The sequence below is a fragment of the Quercus suber genome, unplaced genomic scaffold (assembly GCF_002906115.3).
Source record: "Quercus suber isolate HL8 unplaced genomic scaffold, Cork oak 2.0 scaffold_630, whole genome shotgun sequence".
Lineage (NCBI taxonomy): Eukaryota > Viridiplantae > Streptophyta > Magnoliopsida > Fagales > Fagaceae > Quercus > Quercus suber.
This window is the reverse complement of record NW_027070072.1, coordinates 359,914-378,522: the sequence shown is the minus strand read 5'-3', so window position 1 is coordinate 378,522 and position 18,609 is coordinate 359,914. Positions and strand designations below refer to the sequence as shown.

Here is an 18,609-nt window from a genome sequence, read left to right as displayed (position 1 = left end):
TGTATATAATACTTCAAGGAAGAAAAGTTCGAGTTTAATATTGAAACCATGCAAATCTGTCCAAGAAACAAGTGAAGAAGTGTTGATTTTTTAAAACTCGATAGCTGCTTGACACCTCTCAACAGCTAGGCTATCTCGAGTTCTTCAACTTCTTTTTATCGCAATCTCGATACCTCTCGATAGATAGGTCGATCGATCGAGCAACTTTCTGTCCCCTCAATAGCTCGCAACAGATAGGCTCAATAGCTTCTCGACACCTCTTAATCGATTGAGAATTACAAAATTCAAATTTCCAAATCTGATTTTCGGCCCATGCTTATGTATTTTTGTAGAATTTCTTTTCTCACAACCCTAAACATATATAAGGCTTATTTTAGAGGTTGTCACATAAGAGAATACAAGGAGAACATATACAAAAAGTGACTGATGTCTTATTCTCTCTGAAAGAAGCTACTGCGTCTTTGCGCCTTAGGGTTTTGTAATCAAATGCTTCTTGATCTTCATTGTTGATGAAGCAAAAAACTTTGCAACTAACATCTTCTTCAAGTTGGTGTATTAGTCACGTACTAGGAGCCGTGCATCATTAATTAGTTACGTACTGAGATCCGTGTAAAAAATATGACATTCATATATTGAAGAGTTCAGAGATTTTGAAGCAGTAGAAGGTTTTTGCTATAAGTTCTTCTACAATGATTGTAGAGTCTAGGGACAGGTTTGTATTAGATCTGAAATTTCTCTTTACTATAGTAAATTACTTTTTGGGAAGGTTTTCCCCCAGGTTTTTTACTGTGAAACTAGTTTGTTTCATTGGTTTTCCTGAGTCATCATATCTTGTCTTATTTATTTTTCCACTGCATGATTTTGACATAATATTGATGTTAGTTTGTTTTAACAAGTTTTATTCATAATAAATCTAATTAACAATTTAGGTTTAAAACTTGTTAATTCTATCAACCGGGGTCTAAATTTCCCAACAATCTTCTTATGTTTTCTTGTATATAATTGGAAAAAGAAGATGTTGGCATCCAAATATCCAAAAAATGGTTCATGTTATAGAGAGAATACAAGGAATACATGGTTCGGCCAAAAAAGAAACTCTTAGTAGCTATATACTCACTATTCTCAATTATATATTATAACGAGTCCAATGTGATGTATTTGTAGGAGGTCAAACTCTAGACTAACCATATACTAAAACATGGTTACAAGACTTGTTGTACAATTAGAATACTTTGCTTGCACAAAAATTAGGATTGGGCTTGAGCCTTTAGTTGGATTGAGCGTATTATCTTTAACATCTCCCTCAACTCATGATTAGAGCTAGAAGACAAATTAAGTTTAAAATGTAAGCTCATGAAGATACTTTGAAGATGACCATGAATAATCAGGATGGATAGAGAATGGACCAAGCACAATTTAGAATGATTATGCAATGAAGGATGTTGAAAAATGGCTATATTGGCCTAATGAAAACTACATAATGACCAGGGGGTTGATATGGCTAGGGATGGCTACACTAAGAGCATGAGGAAAATCAACAAAGGATGACATCATGATGGAGGATGGGCAATGGAGGAATACCAAAAAGGCTACTAAGGCCTAAGAATGGTTGCACTAAAATTAGGTACCATAGAGAGACGTGTTATGGTGCATTTAACACCTTTTCCACTTGTAACCAAACTTTTATTTATTTTATTTATTTATTTATTTTGTTCGAGGCATAATTTTGAATTGTACCTAGAATAGGTAGTCTTGACATAAATCTTTCCTTATGTTTGGATGTGAACAACCACACCTTAGAGTCTCAATGATTGGTGGTGATTCCTTATACTAGTTCACCACAATATCTAGTAACCAAACCCTCCCATACATTCCAAACATAGTATTGCCAATAGTCAATCCAACAATCTAAATGAAAGGGGAAAAAAAAAATTCAGGGATTGACCATTTGACACTTGGCCTAGTTCCTTAGGAGTTATATAGTAGGCAATTGGAAACATACATTTGAATCATATTTGGGAACCTAAGATTCATCATCTAAATAACTACACCCAAATTTCACGATTGTTAATATGGCAGACGTTTTAATTCAAATTAGAATGCTGGTAATGGTGCCGAACTTTTGTTTCAGTTTGAGTAGATTACCACTATAGCCCAAAGCCCTTATAGTGATCTGCAAGAACTCATCGACATGATGGGGTATACATTGATTAGTTGTAGTAGGCAATGGAAGTCATTCCCAAAACTTGTCTATTACTAGTCTTTTTAATAAGGGTAAATTCCATAAATCTCCCCTGAGATTTGGGCTAATGCTAATAAAGTCTACAACATTTAAAAAGTGACCATCCTAATCCAATGACCAAACTATTATACAAACGCCGTTACTTTTTTTTTTTTTTTTCCAATCTTTCTTCTTTGTTCTTTCCTCTTTCCTCCTCTAACCCAAAATCGCCTCTCTCTCTCTCTCTCTCTCTTCCTCTAACCATCTTAGTCCATAACCTCTTACCAAACCAAGCAACCCCAGCCACTCGACCTGACCCACAACCACTTCAAATTAACCACCCTTTACTCAAATCCAGCGACGATTAGCCCTCCTTCGCTCAGATCTAGCGACGATTTTTCTCAAATCTACTTAGATCTGGTGATTTTGGCTCAAGTCTGAAGATATTTTTCAAAAACACGCTTAGATCTAGTAACTTTGGCTTAAGATCCAATGATGTTTAAACTTAGACCGGTAACGTTTCACTCTCCTCCACTTAGATCTAGTGATGTCCGGCAACGTTTTAATCTCCTTTGCTCAAATCCGGCGTTGTGGTGGTGGGTTTGCAATTTCTCTTCTCTCTTCCTCTTTGCGATGGCACTATGGTGGTGGGTTTTGTAGGGGGTAGGTTTTGATTTGGATTGGTGATAGCGAATTTGGTTTTTTTGTGGGTGTGTTGGATTTTTGTGGGTTTTGGTTTGTGTTTCTGTTTCTGGGTTTGTTGTGGGGCGATTGGTACTGCTGATGGGTTTGTGGGTTTTGTTGGTGGTCGGTGGTTCTGGGTTTGTGGGTTTTGTTGATGCCGTTGCTTTGCTCGTGGTTGATGATTTTGTAGGTTATGCTGGTGGTTGCTAGCTTTTATGGGTTTTGTTAGGTCGGTGGTATCTGGCTTTGTGGGTTCTATTCTTTAATTTTCTTCTTCTTCTTGGAATTAGAGAAAGGAAAGAGAGAAGACTCAGGAGAGGGGTGAGAGAGAGGATAGAGGGTATGTAATGGTGTTACAAACCGTTTGGGAGTAAGGACTAAAATTGTCACTTTTTAAATGTTGTGTGTGGACTTTATTGGCATTAGCCCAAATCTCAGGGGAGGTTTGTGGAATTTACTCTTTTAATAAATGGCACAAGGTTTTGGAAATGACTCTCCTTGTCACTCACTTCTAACTGATCTTTGACTGAAGACAATGCCAAGGCTCAAATACCACTATTGGTCCATAGATCCAGTGAACTCCCCATATAAGGAGTTTATATCATGATGAACACTGTCGCAACTTACAAATTAATTTAGACAATTTAAAAGCGAATGTAGATTCTCCTGGATATGACGAGGCTGCTACATTCAATCTGATGAGCTTAATGCAAGAGTCGTTTATATAATTATGCCCAATGTAGTATATGAAGTTATTCAATAAAATGATTCTCAAAAAAAAAAAAAAAAAAAAAAAAAAGTTTATTCAATAAAATATTGATTTTTTTTTTAAAGTATAGATGCTTGCTGGCCTTCTCGCTTTCTCTCTCTTTATGTCTTTTCCTTCTCTTTGATATTTATGTCCCTCTTCATGGTTTATGTGAGTTATTGATAAATGTGGAGAAATCCAATTTCCATTTCTTTTGACCTCTTTTCAACCCTAAATCAAATATTTGCTCTTCCCTACAAAACCCTATTCATTCTTAAACCCTAACCCCTGCTTTTAAAAATTCTAAACCCTAATCCACACATCCTCCTAAACCTTAACCACCACAACTTTAACCCAATACAAGCACACATTGAGAGATTCTCCAATTTGTCCTACGTGAGATTTTCAATACGAATCCAAACAAATAACTTGTAATTCTAACCATCACACCACTGATAAAACACTTAACCCCACCTCAAAGAGGTTCCCGACATAACCTACATCAAACAACTTATATGTACTGTTTTGATGAACCCACATTCACAAAGTTATAACACATTGCATCATTCATGCTATTTTATAAGTAAAGCACACATCACAAAATACTTGCATGAAATTTCAACTCAATCCAATTAACTGAAGTTGAGAGTAAAAATTGTAAAATAATTACAATTCCGATATTTTTAGGTCATTTCTAAATTAATCCCCTATCAATCGGCTCTACTGCTCTAGTACAAATTTATTTGAACTCCTTAAGGGTCTCTTAAGTTACTTTAAGTTTTAGAGGTATGGTATGGCCGACTATTTATAGGTTAATTGCTATGTATATTTCAACACCAATTGATTTTTATATCATTAATTAAAATCCCCCCACTAGGAAGAAAGCTCAAACATGTTCCTGAAGGATTTAGGGTCCCAAAGGGCCAATTACTATTTTATCTAAAGAAATCCATTAACTGAGAAAATAAGCTGTAGATGACTAGATGTTGGCTTTCAATTTAACCATCTTGGCTTTTCAAAATCAATCTACACTATCTATGGGTCCATAGCTAAGTGGTAGAGCATTGGACTGCAATCTACACACTCTATTATAACTTTTTACTTATAACCAGATAAGAATTACCTTGAGGAGCTCTCTGTATACTAATTTAATATATATTATTAAAATAGGTTCCAACAATATCATCTGGACACAAAATTCAGCATAAACAGACTAGATACATCATACCACAATGTTAGACAATAAGTACTTTTCATATTGGTTTATGGATGAATATAAAAAATTTCATAAACAAAAACATAGAATTCTAGTATCTAGGGTTCATTTTAACTCCAGGTGCATATAAAAACGTGCCCAATTTATCAATAAAATACATATAGCATGTCATAGGTACTACTCAAGAATCAAATGACACCCCTGCACAAGCAACTTCAATTTTGTGCTAAGGCAGTAAGGCATATACATGCATAGCATGCAACATGACCAAAACAAACATAGAGCAAGTCAAAGTAGGTTAACTCATCTAAAAGAAAACCCAAAACAAGCACAGTAGCAAACTACCTATTACTCATTGCAGAAAACCCTAAACAGTTCAAGGGGCACCAAATAGTTCTGATAGAACTATGATTAAATGATTAAATTCACATTTTCTTAACAACTTAAGCTGCGAGAATCATTTAACAGAATATCATTGTACCTCCCATTGAAAAAGTGAAAATATTTCAAATCCACTGCCTCATGGTCTCTTGTGCTTAAGTGCCTTGATATTCTTCAACATGTAACTGATCACCTCCTTTAATGTAGCTTTCCTTTCTTCTTTTAAGTTCCAAAGCTCAGGAACAACATATCGGCCACTTGGATTATACTCATTCATCTCTTTCAATGCGGTAACAACAGCTGCATACACCTGATCCCCCAACTCCTCTTTGAGATTTTGTAATTTCTCATCTTCTTCATTTACTATTTCCTGTATTAAAAAGCAGACGAGCAAGTGATTAATCTACAACCAATCATCTATGTCAAAGTGAGCAGGAAAAGAGAATGTTTGATCCTGGAACTAATGACAGTGGACAAACCAATACAGAGAGCTTTGGGTCATCATTTGGATGCTTAAACACTTGATATGAGAAAAACAATCATCAATATATATATAAGCAGAGACCTCATTCGGGAGTATATGAGGTCATACGAAGTAGTGCTCTAATTTTGCATTTAGCCTTTTTTTACCTCTTTCATTAAGTTTTTTTTTACTGTTACCCAAAAGTTCACATTAACTAATTTTATGTTATGTTTGGAAGTTTGGAGGGAGAGGAGAGTAGAGAGGAGGAGGGTAGAAGAAAATAGTTATCCTTCACCTTGTTTGGATGTTTTTAAAATTAAGCAAGGGAGAGGGGAATAATTAGTCCTTCCTCTTGTTCGGATGTTTTAAAAATTAGAATGAGAAGGAAAGGAAATGATTAAATATATTTAAATAGACAAATTTATCCCTATTTGAAAATAAACTTGTAACATTGACCTATGATTAATTTGTTAGATTAAATAATTATATGCCTTAGCACACTTTTATTATTACTATTTTTTTTTTCATTGCTGCTCCTTACTGACCAAAAAAAGGTTCAAGAAGTAGATTAATTGAAGAAAATATATTTCTCTTCAACGATTTTCCAGGCTCTCAAAAAAGAATTCAAACTACCCATCTTCTTCTCCTTCTTTGAAACAATAAATAGAAAAACCTCTAAACCCTTCGAAAAAAAAGAAAAGAGAAGCATGCAACACAAAGAAAGCAAAAAAGTACACTTTGAAGCAACAGAGAAAGCAAAAAAGTACACAGAGCTCTAATACCCAAAACCCTTGAAATCTAGAGCAAAAAATGACTGACTCTAGAACTTAAATAAAAGAACAAGACCAAAACATTTTGAGCCCTCAAATTCAAATGCGTGGCTATTGCTCAGAAGCCACAGCTCAGCAGACCCAAGCACTGCTTCCTATGTGACTGTGAAGTCCAGTGACTCCACTCTACCAACCAGCTCTTCTCCAAGCACACTCGCTCATGTCTCTGTGATTCTTGTGACTCCTCCCCTGCTTCCATTTTCTGCTCTACAGAGTGCTCTGTTTTGTGCCAGAACTGTGACTGGGAAGGCCACAGCCTCTCACTTTCACAAGTGCACAATAGGAGGCCAAGAATATAAATTTGTTACAGAGGAATATAGTTTGTAATTTTGTTAATATGATAAGGGTAAATTGAGTAATTCATTTGGTCAACAATTTCTGTACTCTACTCTCCCTCCAAATCTCTCCAATTTAGGAGAATTAAAAATGAGGGGTTAGAAGTAGCTAGATTCCCTCCTAGCCCTTCCAAATTCCTCCCCCTCTTCCCTTAAAAAACATCCAAATAAAGTAATTTAACTTACTCTTCCTCTCTCTACTCTACTCCCTTTTACTCTCTCTCAATCCAAACAGAGTATAACTGTTATCTCATTAATATCTTATTAATTGCCTAAGCTTACACCACACTTTTCTCTATTCTTCATATCTTTTAACATACCCATTGTTTTAGTATTTTTAAAACAAAAAACAAAAAAACAAAATAAAATAAGTAAGGATTAATAGTAATAACTAACGAGATAAGACCTTGAAGAAAGATAAAGAAACAAAAATGTTGTGGATTGTTAAATAAAACGCACTGTTTCACTATATATTATCAAAATAAAAGACTTGAGACTAACAAAACATTTGAAGGAGAGAGAAAAGGAATCTGAGGGGTCACTACCTCCATTATACTGGCCTCCCACTACCATTAAGACACCGAAACCCCTATGGGTAACTTTTTTTTCTTTTTTCTTTTTAAATTAGGGGCTTAAATATGATTTAGGTTTAAGTAATTTGGTTGGATAGTTTTTGTTTTAGGTATATAAGTAGAGAGAATATTTGGTGTGCAATGTAAAACCGTATTCTACATTGATTTAATTTTAAATCATCTATAAGACACATGCATACACTTGTCTACACCAAGTCTTAATGTCGCACTATCGATGAGTAGAAGACGATTAGAGACTTGGGCATACTTTCATTTCATGGTATGATATATGTGAACACAATACAAATTAGTTGATTTTCATGGTTCCATTACTCTTTTGCATTTATTTTTGGTTTCATGATTTAAAAAAATAAATAAATAAATCTTACCTTAAGAAGGCTACAAATATGCAATGAAGCTACTTAAATAATTTTTAATATCTCAAAATTTATATGTTTCTTTACTCTAATTTGGTTTACTTTTTCTCTATAATATATGTACAACATTATCCAAAACCGTCTTACATAAAATATCACAAAATTATTCATACATTGCACAGACAACTTACTAGTTGTAAGAAATTGGAGAGAGTTGAACCCATCATCCATCATGAATAACTTGAGAGCAGAAATATTATATTGCACACTAATTCTAATTTATGCCTTCTACAATAACATATGCAAATATAAATAATAAAAGACAAGCAAATTTGCACAAGCTCATAAAATAAATACATACATGAAAACAACAATAATAAGGTTCAAAAAATATTTAAAATAATATACCTGAGTATCCCCATTGATATGAACAATTTTAAAAGGATGCCATCCTGGATCCTTCAGGTTCTCCTGCCACAAAGAGCACAGCATTGAGGCTTGCAAATTTGCTTCCTCAATATGAAATCGCTCCTTGCATGCATCTTGAAATGCCTTCTGATCGATTTCTCCCATTCTCTTTATACCAATATTCATTCGAGCAGTAAGCATATCTGTCAAACCCTACAGTGAGTAAAAAGGAAAGCACAAGGTCATTTGTGTTTCTGAATGTACCAGGAAATATAAGGAATTATTTATCAATTATGGAGTTCTGAAGAGTGAACCCATGACTATTGCTCGATTCAAGAGTGGACTAGGATATGAAATTAAAAAAGAGATGTCTTATGTGTATTTACCATTTAGAAGATCTCTGATATGCTTTAGAAACAGTTATCTAATTGGAGTGGTTCGTAAAATTTAAGAAGAAATCTATGATTTTCAAGCCTAAATATAATGCTGAAATGCCAAGACTGGTTATGCAAAAACCTAACCACCTGCCTAAACTGTACTGATCTGCACTGACCCATACAGTTTTTTTCTGGGGCAGTTGGTGCAAGTCTGTCAGAATTGACCCTATAAGGTCGGTCTGGCATGCGGGCTGTATATTTTTAGCATGCCCTAAACCAACCAAACCTGCCTATGTCTCATGAGGAAGTTATGGAAGGAGAGATAGGATGACATTTGGGGGTTAAGTCAGAAGCTTTTAATGTAAAGAAAACTCATTAAAAAATCCTTCAAGAACTTATCAAGAATCCAAATTTAGTGCTGATGTTTTGAAGAACCTTCACCAAATACAGGCAAAAAAAAAAGTATATATATATATATATAGCAGAGAAACCATACTGTAATTAATTCTTTGCGAGTCTCTTGTAAGTCATCATTGCTCTGTCGCTCTTTAGCAATAAGAGCTTGATTCGTAGATTCCAAATGATTCAGATCCTCGACTTTTTCTTGCAATTCATCATTCATCTCCTCCATCTTCTTCTGAACTGCTGCATCATCATAATCTTTATGATGCTTCATCACCTGAAGTTTCCCTTTTATCTCTTCAATTTCCATCTCCAGTTTTTGTTTAGCAGCCAGCTCCTCTTCCAACTGAAGTATCTTATTTAGGGCAGCCTCTTTCTCCCTCTGAAAATTAAAATTCCTAATTAATGAAAGCTACAGAAAGTGAAAATTAAAGACATACTGCTAAACAGTAGATTACATGCTATAGTCTCTAGTTAAAACCTAATACTAAGTTGCACACCTTTTGCTCCTCAACCAGCCTTGCGACATTCTTATCAGCCCTTTTCTGCTCCCAGGAAGCCATTTGAAGTGAATTGTTTCTCACACCATGCTACATAGACACTAAAACAATATCAGTATAAAGCATGAAGCATTATTTTACAAAATCAAAGCAATTGTTTTTGCCTGATCGATTCAAGAAGCTTCTGCTAAATTGGTCAGTAAATTGATCCGAATACACTAATACTAGTAGATTTGGTTCATTTATCCCACATGCTACTTGGGGTAGTAACATAAGCTACGCATATATAGAGAGATATAGATATGAAGAACAAAGTTAAACTTCTTATGGATGAATATTGAATGGCTGGGAATTTCACTTTCACATATATCACCTTTTTCTTCTCCTCATCAAGCTTTTGTCTCTCACGCTCAGTTAGTGCTTCACGTTTGTTCAATTCTTTGCTCCAGGATTCAAGTCTATTGTTCTTGTTCTCCAACTGAAGTTTCAGTCTTTCTTGTTCATCAAGTATCCTATGAACTTTTCCACGGTCTAGCCGCTGCAGCCTCATTATTTCTGATAAATAAGTCAAATAGTTAAAAGTATGATCAATTTAACATATACCATATTTGTGCATATTATAAAAATCGATAAACTATCACTTGTCCTAAAAGCTTAAACTTTTAGGAAATGATGAATTTTACAAGGTTTCAAACTTAGAACCACCAGCTCTGATTAGACCATTACCATGCTACACTACACTTGATCAGAAATCTACATTCTTAGAAAACGATAAATTTTAATTATTTAACCACAATTCTAACAAAAATCATTAGCTATATTTTAAATTGCTGGAGATTTAATGATCGTCTCATTCCTTGGGTTCAACGCTATGAACTTAGTTCAAAAAAAGCCTTGGAAAACTTCTTTTCTTCTATGTCACAACACATAAAACCATAGGTCTCAAGAGCATGACATGCAAATCCAGAAATAAGGAACAAGTACAATCTTATAGTTAATTTGGTTTTCTCAAGGAGAGTAATTCAACAATCATCATACTGTTTGAACACACAGTGAAACATATGATACAACCAATATTATATAAGTTTGGCTCAGTACAAAGTGAAGCAAGCTTCACCAGAAACTTAAAAGGAAGTTTCACCAGACACAAACAGACACTGCAAATGAACATAATTCAAAAAATGAAGCGTGTATCAAGAAATATGCACAAAAAAAGAAAATGAAGAATACAAACCTTCTTCATAAGCATAGTTTAGCCTGTCTTTCTCTTCAAGCATCCTACTTAAGGTCATGGTCTTTTCGTTGTACTTGTACTCTATTTCGTTAAGATTTTCATTCGTAATATTAATTTTATTAGCTAGCTTTGCCACAACATTGTTTCTATTTTGCGCTGCTTCCCTGTCAATGTCAGATACTGTTCTTAACTGCCCATTCCTGTGAAGAAAATCACCTATCACCCCTTCAGCTTCATAGTCATCAGCACGTGCACACCACCCATAGCATTTACGACCATGAATTTTCTGTGCATGCCACTCCTTTTTACCACAATGTTCAGTTTCAAAAAATTTCTCAAATTCAGAACAATTCATGAAGCCCTTCCAATCATTACTAAATTTTACAATGGCCTGTCCTATTTGGTCCTCCTCATCTGAGAAAACTACAATATCCACCGGTTGAAATCTCCGGAACCTTGTCAACAATTGTTCAGTAACAAGTAAAATGTCCTTATTGCTAAATACTATATTAACAAGGATACCCATCCAAGGCCATACATATAAATCATCTAGCTTTGGAGGTGGAGCAACAGGTTGTGGCAAAATTGGACGTTGTGTTTGGTCTGCTTCACTTGCTAGGTCAGTCTCCAAGTACTTTGACAGGGCAAGATGGTTTGCTTTTTGTTTTGCACTTTTTCTAGCTGAACCTTTACCTGCTCCTGAAGCATGTTGAAGCAACTCCTTGTACTTGTAATCTTGTTTCTTCTTCCCAGCACAGAATGGACATCTAAGGTTGCCATTCAAACCTTTAACTTTGTACTTTCCAGCTCTCAGCTCCTCATATGGTTTCTCTATGTGGTCATTGATCTCAGATTCACTAATATCTGACTCTTCAGAACTGTTGTCCATCTGACTTGTATACAAACACCGAAAATCAATGTCAGAAGAATGAAGAGATTTGAAGTGAGAATAGAAACGCTAGAAATTATGAAGGTAGGAGCTTGTCAGATAGACAATCCAATGAACATCAAGCAGCAGTTTCACCCAAAAATGAAAAGCAAAAATAAAAGCATCAGACCACTTTATATAACAGAAAGTTTAGAAGAGTGAAGCTAGGTTACATTGACATTAAAGCATAAATAAGGCCAATGCCCATTGGAAAATAAATGTTGTTGCAAAAAAATTGAATAGTCTTGCAACACTGCAATCGCAATGAGGCAATCATATAAACATTTAAAAGAATAAATACTACACTTCTTATTTGAGTGCACAACATCAAATTCAACTATTAAAAAACACAGTTCCTTGAAAGATATTCAAAAAGTATAAGGCATTTTGAGATTAGAAGAGCTAAATAATTTCAATATTGAGAGCAAATATAATAAAAAATACTAAAATTTAAAGAACAGAATGAACCAATAAGGATTTGTCCATTTACATTTGGGTTTCATCTAATAAACATGGTTTTAAATACATATATAAATAAATAAAGCTTATTATCACTTTTTATAACAGTAAAACAAAACTCACTTACTTGTCTGTTATGCTTTGCAAAGAGTGCATGCTTTTGTGCTTAAGCAATAGCTGATAAAAGACAGATGAATGACTAATAATCTAGATACAGGAAGATAATAGAAATATTTGTGAGAGAAAAATTTGCAAGTAGGTATTAAATTCACAACCTTACCCCGCACCCTAATTTTTATATGGATCATGGAGAAAGTGCGATTTAAGCTAGAGCTCATTGGTTATGGGATACTTTACTCTTCCCTATCTTTCCTGAACTAAAGTACCTTACTCAGGTTGATCTTAATAGGGTATGTTGGGCAAACTACATCGGGTCAATCCTAATAGGGTAACTAGTTTTAAATTTCTATAGTTTCGGTGAATTTCTTAGAATATGAAACTATATTTAATATCTATTTAATACAAAAATATCAACTTCGACAGAAAATCTAGTCTAGACAAGCTACATACAAATACAAACCAATTCAAAATTAAAGTTATGAGGGTAACTTTCTGTTGTTGTGACACTTTTATAAATAAACTGAAAGAATATTTGGTAGCCAATCAATCCTCGAAGTTGGTGGAAAATTTATTAAATTTAACGAAGACTCGAAAGCCATATACAGAGATTAAAAGATAGATAATTGTTGCTGCAACACAAGGACAGTGGCAAAGCACAATTAAAACGCTAGTTTGCTTCCATTTTTTGCAGATTATTTTATTAAATAATGAGTCATAGCTAGAAATAATGAGAAAAAAATGTTTTAACATGACAAATAGGTGTAAGAATCAAACAAGAACCCCAAATGAGAAAACAAAGATCAAGAATCTGGTCATTTTAAGGTTATAACATAATGTGTCAGCATAACAAATGAGGGTTCTTCCTGAACATGAGATAGAATAAAACAGATTATTATTTTCAAAACATATAGCAGAAAATTCATGTCTTAGACTTCTTATGCATAACTCTGAGTACCCTCCAAATTCTTCATCACACTATCTTTTGGGTCAAAAATTAAGTTAAACCAGCCTAGTGAGTACTACTTTCACCACAAATTTCATAGTCACCAAGCTGATATCCAATGTCAAATTTACAAAACATGATAATTTTATAACATTCAGAAATTGGACAGACTCTTAATTCTTAAACAACTAAGTACCTGTAAAGTTGCTTCATAATAGAATACAAATCTTCTATACCATTTTTTGTGTTCCACTTTATGTTCCAACTTGCAATGTATTTATTTAACTTTCCTTATAAAATAGCCAAAGTTTAAAATGAAAAAATAAAATAAAATAAATAATATTGATTAGTGAAACACAAAATTTGGTACAAGGTCTTAACATTTTTTGTGTTCCACTTTATCTTCCACCAATCATAACTTGTCATGTATTTATTTAACTTTCATTATAAAATAGCCAAAAGTTTAAAATGAAAAAAAAAAAAATGACAAATTGTGATTGGTGTAATGGAACATAAAATGTGGTACAGATTCTGTACCATTTTTTGTGTTCCACTTTATCTTACACTAATTTCCCTGTATTTATTTAACTTTCTTATAAAATAGCCAAAAGTTTTAAATGAAAAAAAAAAAAAAATTTTGACAAATTGTAATGGGTGGAAAATAAAGCAGAACACAAAATGTGGTATAGGTGATTTTTGTTCTAAATAATGAACATGTAAATTTGTTTCCAAACTAAGAATGATTTCTTACCTTTCCAGGAGTCATACCATTTTTTTTGCTCTATATTGTGTAAATAACAAAACCAGATAACTTTTTTTTTTCCATATAGGAAATGGGTTTCCGCTACATTACAATTAATACCTACAAAATCCAATTTTTATTTTCAAATTTCTTAAATACCCACTAGATTCAACAAAAAACAACTACTAAGCATATTTAGGAAGTGGTTTACTTTAAACTTTTTAAGTGGAATAATCACCAAAATTCTTCTTCAAATTTAAGCCACATTGAACACAAACACACACATTCTTCAGAATATCAAAGATTTCTTTTGTTGTTTGTGAACAAACAAAATTATATTATATTGAATAAATACAATAAATCAAATAAGAGAAATTCTATAGAGAGAGTACATACATTTGACTCTCTGTCTTCTTCTTCTTCTTCTTCTTCTTCTTTGAAGGGAGAGAGATGATTACGATTCACGAGCTTGCCTTACAAATGTTTGGAGAAAAAGAAAAATGTACTGGACACATCTGATATCTTTTCGAGCAATAATAAATTATATAAAATAAATTATATATACTTTGGGCTTAGAAGAAGCCGTGCGTGTCACGCCAAGTGCGATTAATTGACAAGGGCAGTTTGGTGCAAGTGCTTAAAAATTAAAAATTGCTGTTTGAAAATATTTGTTAAAATATGTATAGAGAAAAATGTGTGTCGAAATATGTGTAATGTTGTTTAAAAACTAAAAATTGTTGTTTAAAAACACAAACCAAACAGCCCCTATAGTTTTTTTTTTTTTTTTTTTGGTAATTACTGGGATAAAACCCCGAAGCTAAAGGACACATAGGATCCCAAGTGCCACTAGGCTACACAGCCTAGTGGCAAAATTTAGTAGTTTTTTAAGGTAGAATCAATCAATGTGGTGAATTAATTTAAATATAGATTTTTTGCTAGCTTCTACGCTTAATATATTGTTTGGTTGATAATCTCTAAATATAATTTTCTAAGAGGGTGTTTTCAAGATACAATAAAAAGCGTTTTTAATAGTATAATTGTTAATAAAATGAAAATAGTGGATTCTACAAATTTGTCCAAACTCTTTTGTCTCTTTGTTGGGGGCGAAAAAGTTTTCCTTCCGACAAATGAGATTTATGTTGGATTGGGAACCTAAACCAAAACTCGACGATAGGCTCGATGCACGGTCCAAAGGCTATCGATGAAGATCCAAAGAATTCACTGTATTTTACGCCTTGGGCTTAGGTTGAGACTGATAAGAATTGCCCATAAATAATCCCTATAGCAGACACGTCAACATGATTAAAAAGCATATTATAAGAAATAGTCCAGCAATAAAGTGTTTCTGCAGAAAATAACTAAGTTGTAAAGTGTTTCTACAGAAGATAACCGGTAAAGTAAGATAAAACAGGATAAACTTCCAGTTGTTAGCTATTTCACAGATTAAGGGAAATATCTACATTTTCAGACTCATCATCAGTTAGTTTTGGAGAAGAGTCTTCTAATACAACTATACGAGGGAAAAATTCTATAGTAACAGTTACATCATAACCATTAATAGTACATGAATAAGTAAATATCATAGGTTCCATAATAACAAATAATGAAGAAAACTTAGTGTGAGATGGAAGGGGAGAGAGAGATCCTAGCTAGCGCAGCAAGATCATTATGGTGCCAAGGCATGCTCGTGAATATAGTATATTTAACGAGTAGAGAGAGTCATTTGTGAGTAGTATAAGTAATGAGTGAGAGTGTATAGCAAAACTGTTGGGACTTTCTGGCTGGGGGTAGATAAGTGTTTATAAGCAGAGCTATGAGTAGTGTTTGTGAGCTAGAAGTTGGGGAACTTAGTTTCTAAGTTTAAAATTAAGAACTTAGTGACTTTTTTTAGAGCTTAGAGAAGGCTTAAATAGAGAAGTTGAGGAAGAGTTCTTTTTCTTTTGGTGTGTCTCTTAGTGTGTTCTTCCTCCCCTCCCTCCCCCTCCCCCCCAAGTGTTAATGGAGAGTTTCCATTTTATAGTTGAGTTTTTAGGGGGTGATTAGCAAATAATCTCTGCTAAATCTTTCTCAATCTCCAGAAAATCCTTAGAGAATCGTTCTTAGGATTTTAGCCAAAAGTGGTAAGCTCAACTTTTAGAAGGTTTTTGCTATTTTGGGTAATAACAGTTCGGATTCTGACTTAATATTGAATGCTGATTGGCCTTGGCTGATGGGATTGGAGCATACATTAGGCTAATAATCTTGGTTATGTTGCTACTAAAATCAGAGCTCCCTAAGGCAGATTGTATCACCCCAAGCCAAGTGTCAATCTTGGAGCCTTTGCTGGGAACTCTGTTGGGATCCCCTTAGTGCCCTCCAAACCACATTTCTCGAAGTTTCCCCATTTGAGGTTCATGTGTTTGGTCCATGAACCAAAGAATACACTTTTTTGGTATGAAAATGAATTGATTTCAAGTTGTTTTAGAAGCTTTAATGGCCTGGTCATGGCTGCCCTTAGTTCTTGACTAAACGGGCTAGAGAAGGAAGAAAGGACAGTTGGCTGAAGCTCCCCAACTTTCTATCATGTCACTTTCAGCTTTATGTCACATCAGAAATGATGGAATTTCAACTTATGAAGGAAGGGTTTAACCCCTGATGGACACGTTTCTTCTTCTGATTTGATTGGACAAGTTGGGACTTGATGGGAAGGGGCTTCAGCTATTTGGTTGTGCTGAAATTTGGCTGGTCAGCTCACATGATTTTCAATTGCTGGGATTTGTGTGTAGGCTGGCCTGACTTAGCTGGGTTTTGTAGTTGAGCTCCTTTGGGCTTGGTCATCCCTACAAAAATGAATAGTTTTGTCATGGGTAATATACATGGTGTACGGCACGGGATCCCCAGGCCCATTTAGGCCTTGAAAATTAACCTTACAACGTGGCTCATGGCCCCAATCCCTTTGTCCAAAGCTAGGCCCTAAGCCTACTAGGGGCCATGGGCCTAGGCCTTATGCCTCTGTGATTGATCCAAAGCCCATTCGACATGCAATTCTACTTTACATGTCAGAGTTCATAATCTGAGACATGCTCGGCTAATCACATCTCGGACGAGAACTTGATTGCTCGGGAGCCTTATATCTTGGCCACCTAGTATTGCCCTAGGGAATATCGCTGCCGAACATCCCTCATGGAGTAGGAATCAATTCCAATGCCACTACCACCTTACCCACCTAAACACCCATTTAAAGACAATAGAATTGGACCTTCATTCGCACTAATAGAGAGAAGTAATCATAACACCTCCACTTATCTTGGCCTATAAATATGAGAAGAGGATAAGGAATTAGGGGTTAGCAATTCTAGGAAGAATACTAAGAGAAGAAAGCAAATACTCAAAGAGAGCAAAGGAGAATTTTGTAAGGAAAAGGGAAAGGTTTAAGGAAATAGAGGTGTATTTGAGTTGCCGAGCACAGAACCACCTATAGTAGGAATTTAAAGCCCATAATACAAATAGATTGTGAGCCCAAGTAGAGGTCGAGCCCAACAACCATATTTTGGGTATGCACAATTGGTGCTATCTGTGGGAATCTCCTACATAGTTGTGGTTCTGTCAAGATGTTCACGGGAAGATGTTTGGGGGTCAGCTAGGGAGTTATGCTAAAAGTGGCTTTGGGAGGTCTTCATGGGGATCCACATGGCAAGAAAGGAGGTAGAAAAGGTGTGAGGATAGGGAGCATGAGGAGGAAGGGCAGTCCGGACTTGGAGAGGGGTCATTTTAAACATATTGAATAGTATCTGGTGCCTCGGGGCGCAACCGTTTCGACAGAAGGGATGAGGAGCTTGAGTAAAAGGATCAGGAGCTTGAGTGTCTATGTAGGCTAGTGAGGGATTTGGAGTTGAAAGTAAGAGGTAGGCGTAGGACAAAGGACTATGAGGAGTGAAGGGAAAGGTTGGCTAGTGTCAGGGTTCACCGTGGAGCAGGGTCCCATTAATCAGGGTCTCATCAGCACCGGGATCACTCACGAGAATATGCAAACCAGGTTTCGATTTCCCCAAGTGAGGGACGACCTCGGAATGTGGCCATGGACACTATGAGCCGCACGCTATACTGAGCTGCCCAATCACCATTCTTGAGAGACATTGAAAGGGCATCTATGCCGCAGATTCACACGGCCTCCGTTCAATTCTTACAATGGAAAGATGGACCCAGTGGAATATGTAAGCCATTATATTCAAATGATGTATTTGCACGCTTATAATGATGCACTGATGTGTAAAGTGTTTCCCTCAAGCCTCAGCCTCAATGCTTTGAGATGGTTCAATAGGTTAAGGAAAGGCTTGATTCACAATTTTTCCGAATTGATTCAAGAGTTTGGTGTACGGTTCATGATTGACAGCCAAGTTCCATAGCTCATGAATGCATTGCTATCAATGAAAATTGGGGCTGGGGAAAACCCTTCACAAGTACATTAACTGGGAACTGTATAATGAGATTGGCAGAGGTAATGAAAAAATCATGACGAGTACGTTTCGGATGGGGTTGCCCAAGGATTCCAGATTACAGGAATTGTTAATGAGGAGGCCTCTCGAGGATATGATGCAGCTAATGAGGCGTATCGTGGAATATAAATGGTTGGAAGATGACCGGTTACAGAGCAAAGGCAAGGCCCCGGTCATAAATCATCCTCGGCATA

General features: G+C 35.2%; 1 protein-coding gene across 4 annotated transcripts; it reads right to left on the bottom strand.

The window, feature by feature from the left end:
• Positions 1-4,994: 4,994 nt before the first annotated feature.
• On the bottom strand, positions 4,995-14,466 carry LOC112031136 (factor of DNA methylation 1). 4 transcript variants are annotated; one of them, XM_065765457.1, is made up of 8 exons: positions 14,337-14,466; positions 13,950-14,060; positions 10,749-11,637; positions 9,888-10,069; positions 9,515-9,604; positions 9,109-9,396; positions 8,236-8,448; positions 4,995-5,620 (listed from the first exon to the last, which is right to left on the bottom strand). In XM_065765457.1, the coding sequence occupies exons 2-8, from the start codon at positions 13,962-13,964 to the stop codon at positions 5,390-5,392; spliced, it is 1,908 nt and encodes a 635-aa protein (XP_065621529.1). In that variant the 5' UTR covers positions 13,965-14,060; positions 14,337-14,466; the 3' UTR covers positions 4,995-5,389. The 4 variants fall into 4 exon arrangements, with proteins under 4 accessions (XP_065621529.1, XP_023919587.2, XP_023919586.2 ...); XM_024063819.2 differs by lacking the exon at positions 13,950-14,060 and having other exon boundaries at positions 10,749-11,641; XM_024063818.2 differs by lacking the exon at positions 13,950-14,060.
• Between the last annotated feature and the right edge of the window lie 4,143 nt (positions 14,467-18,609).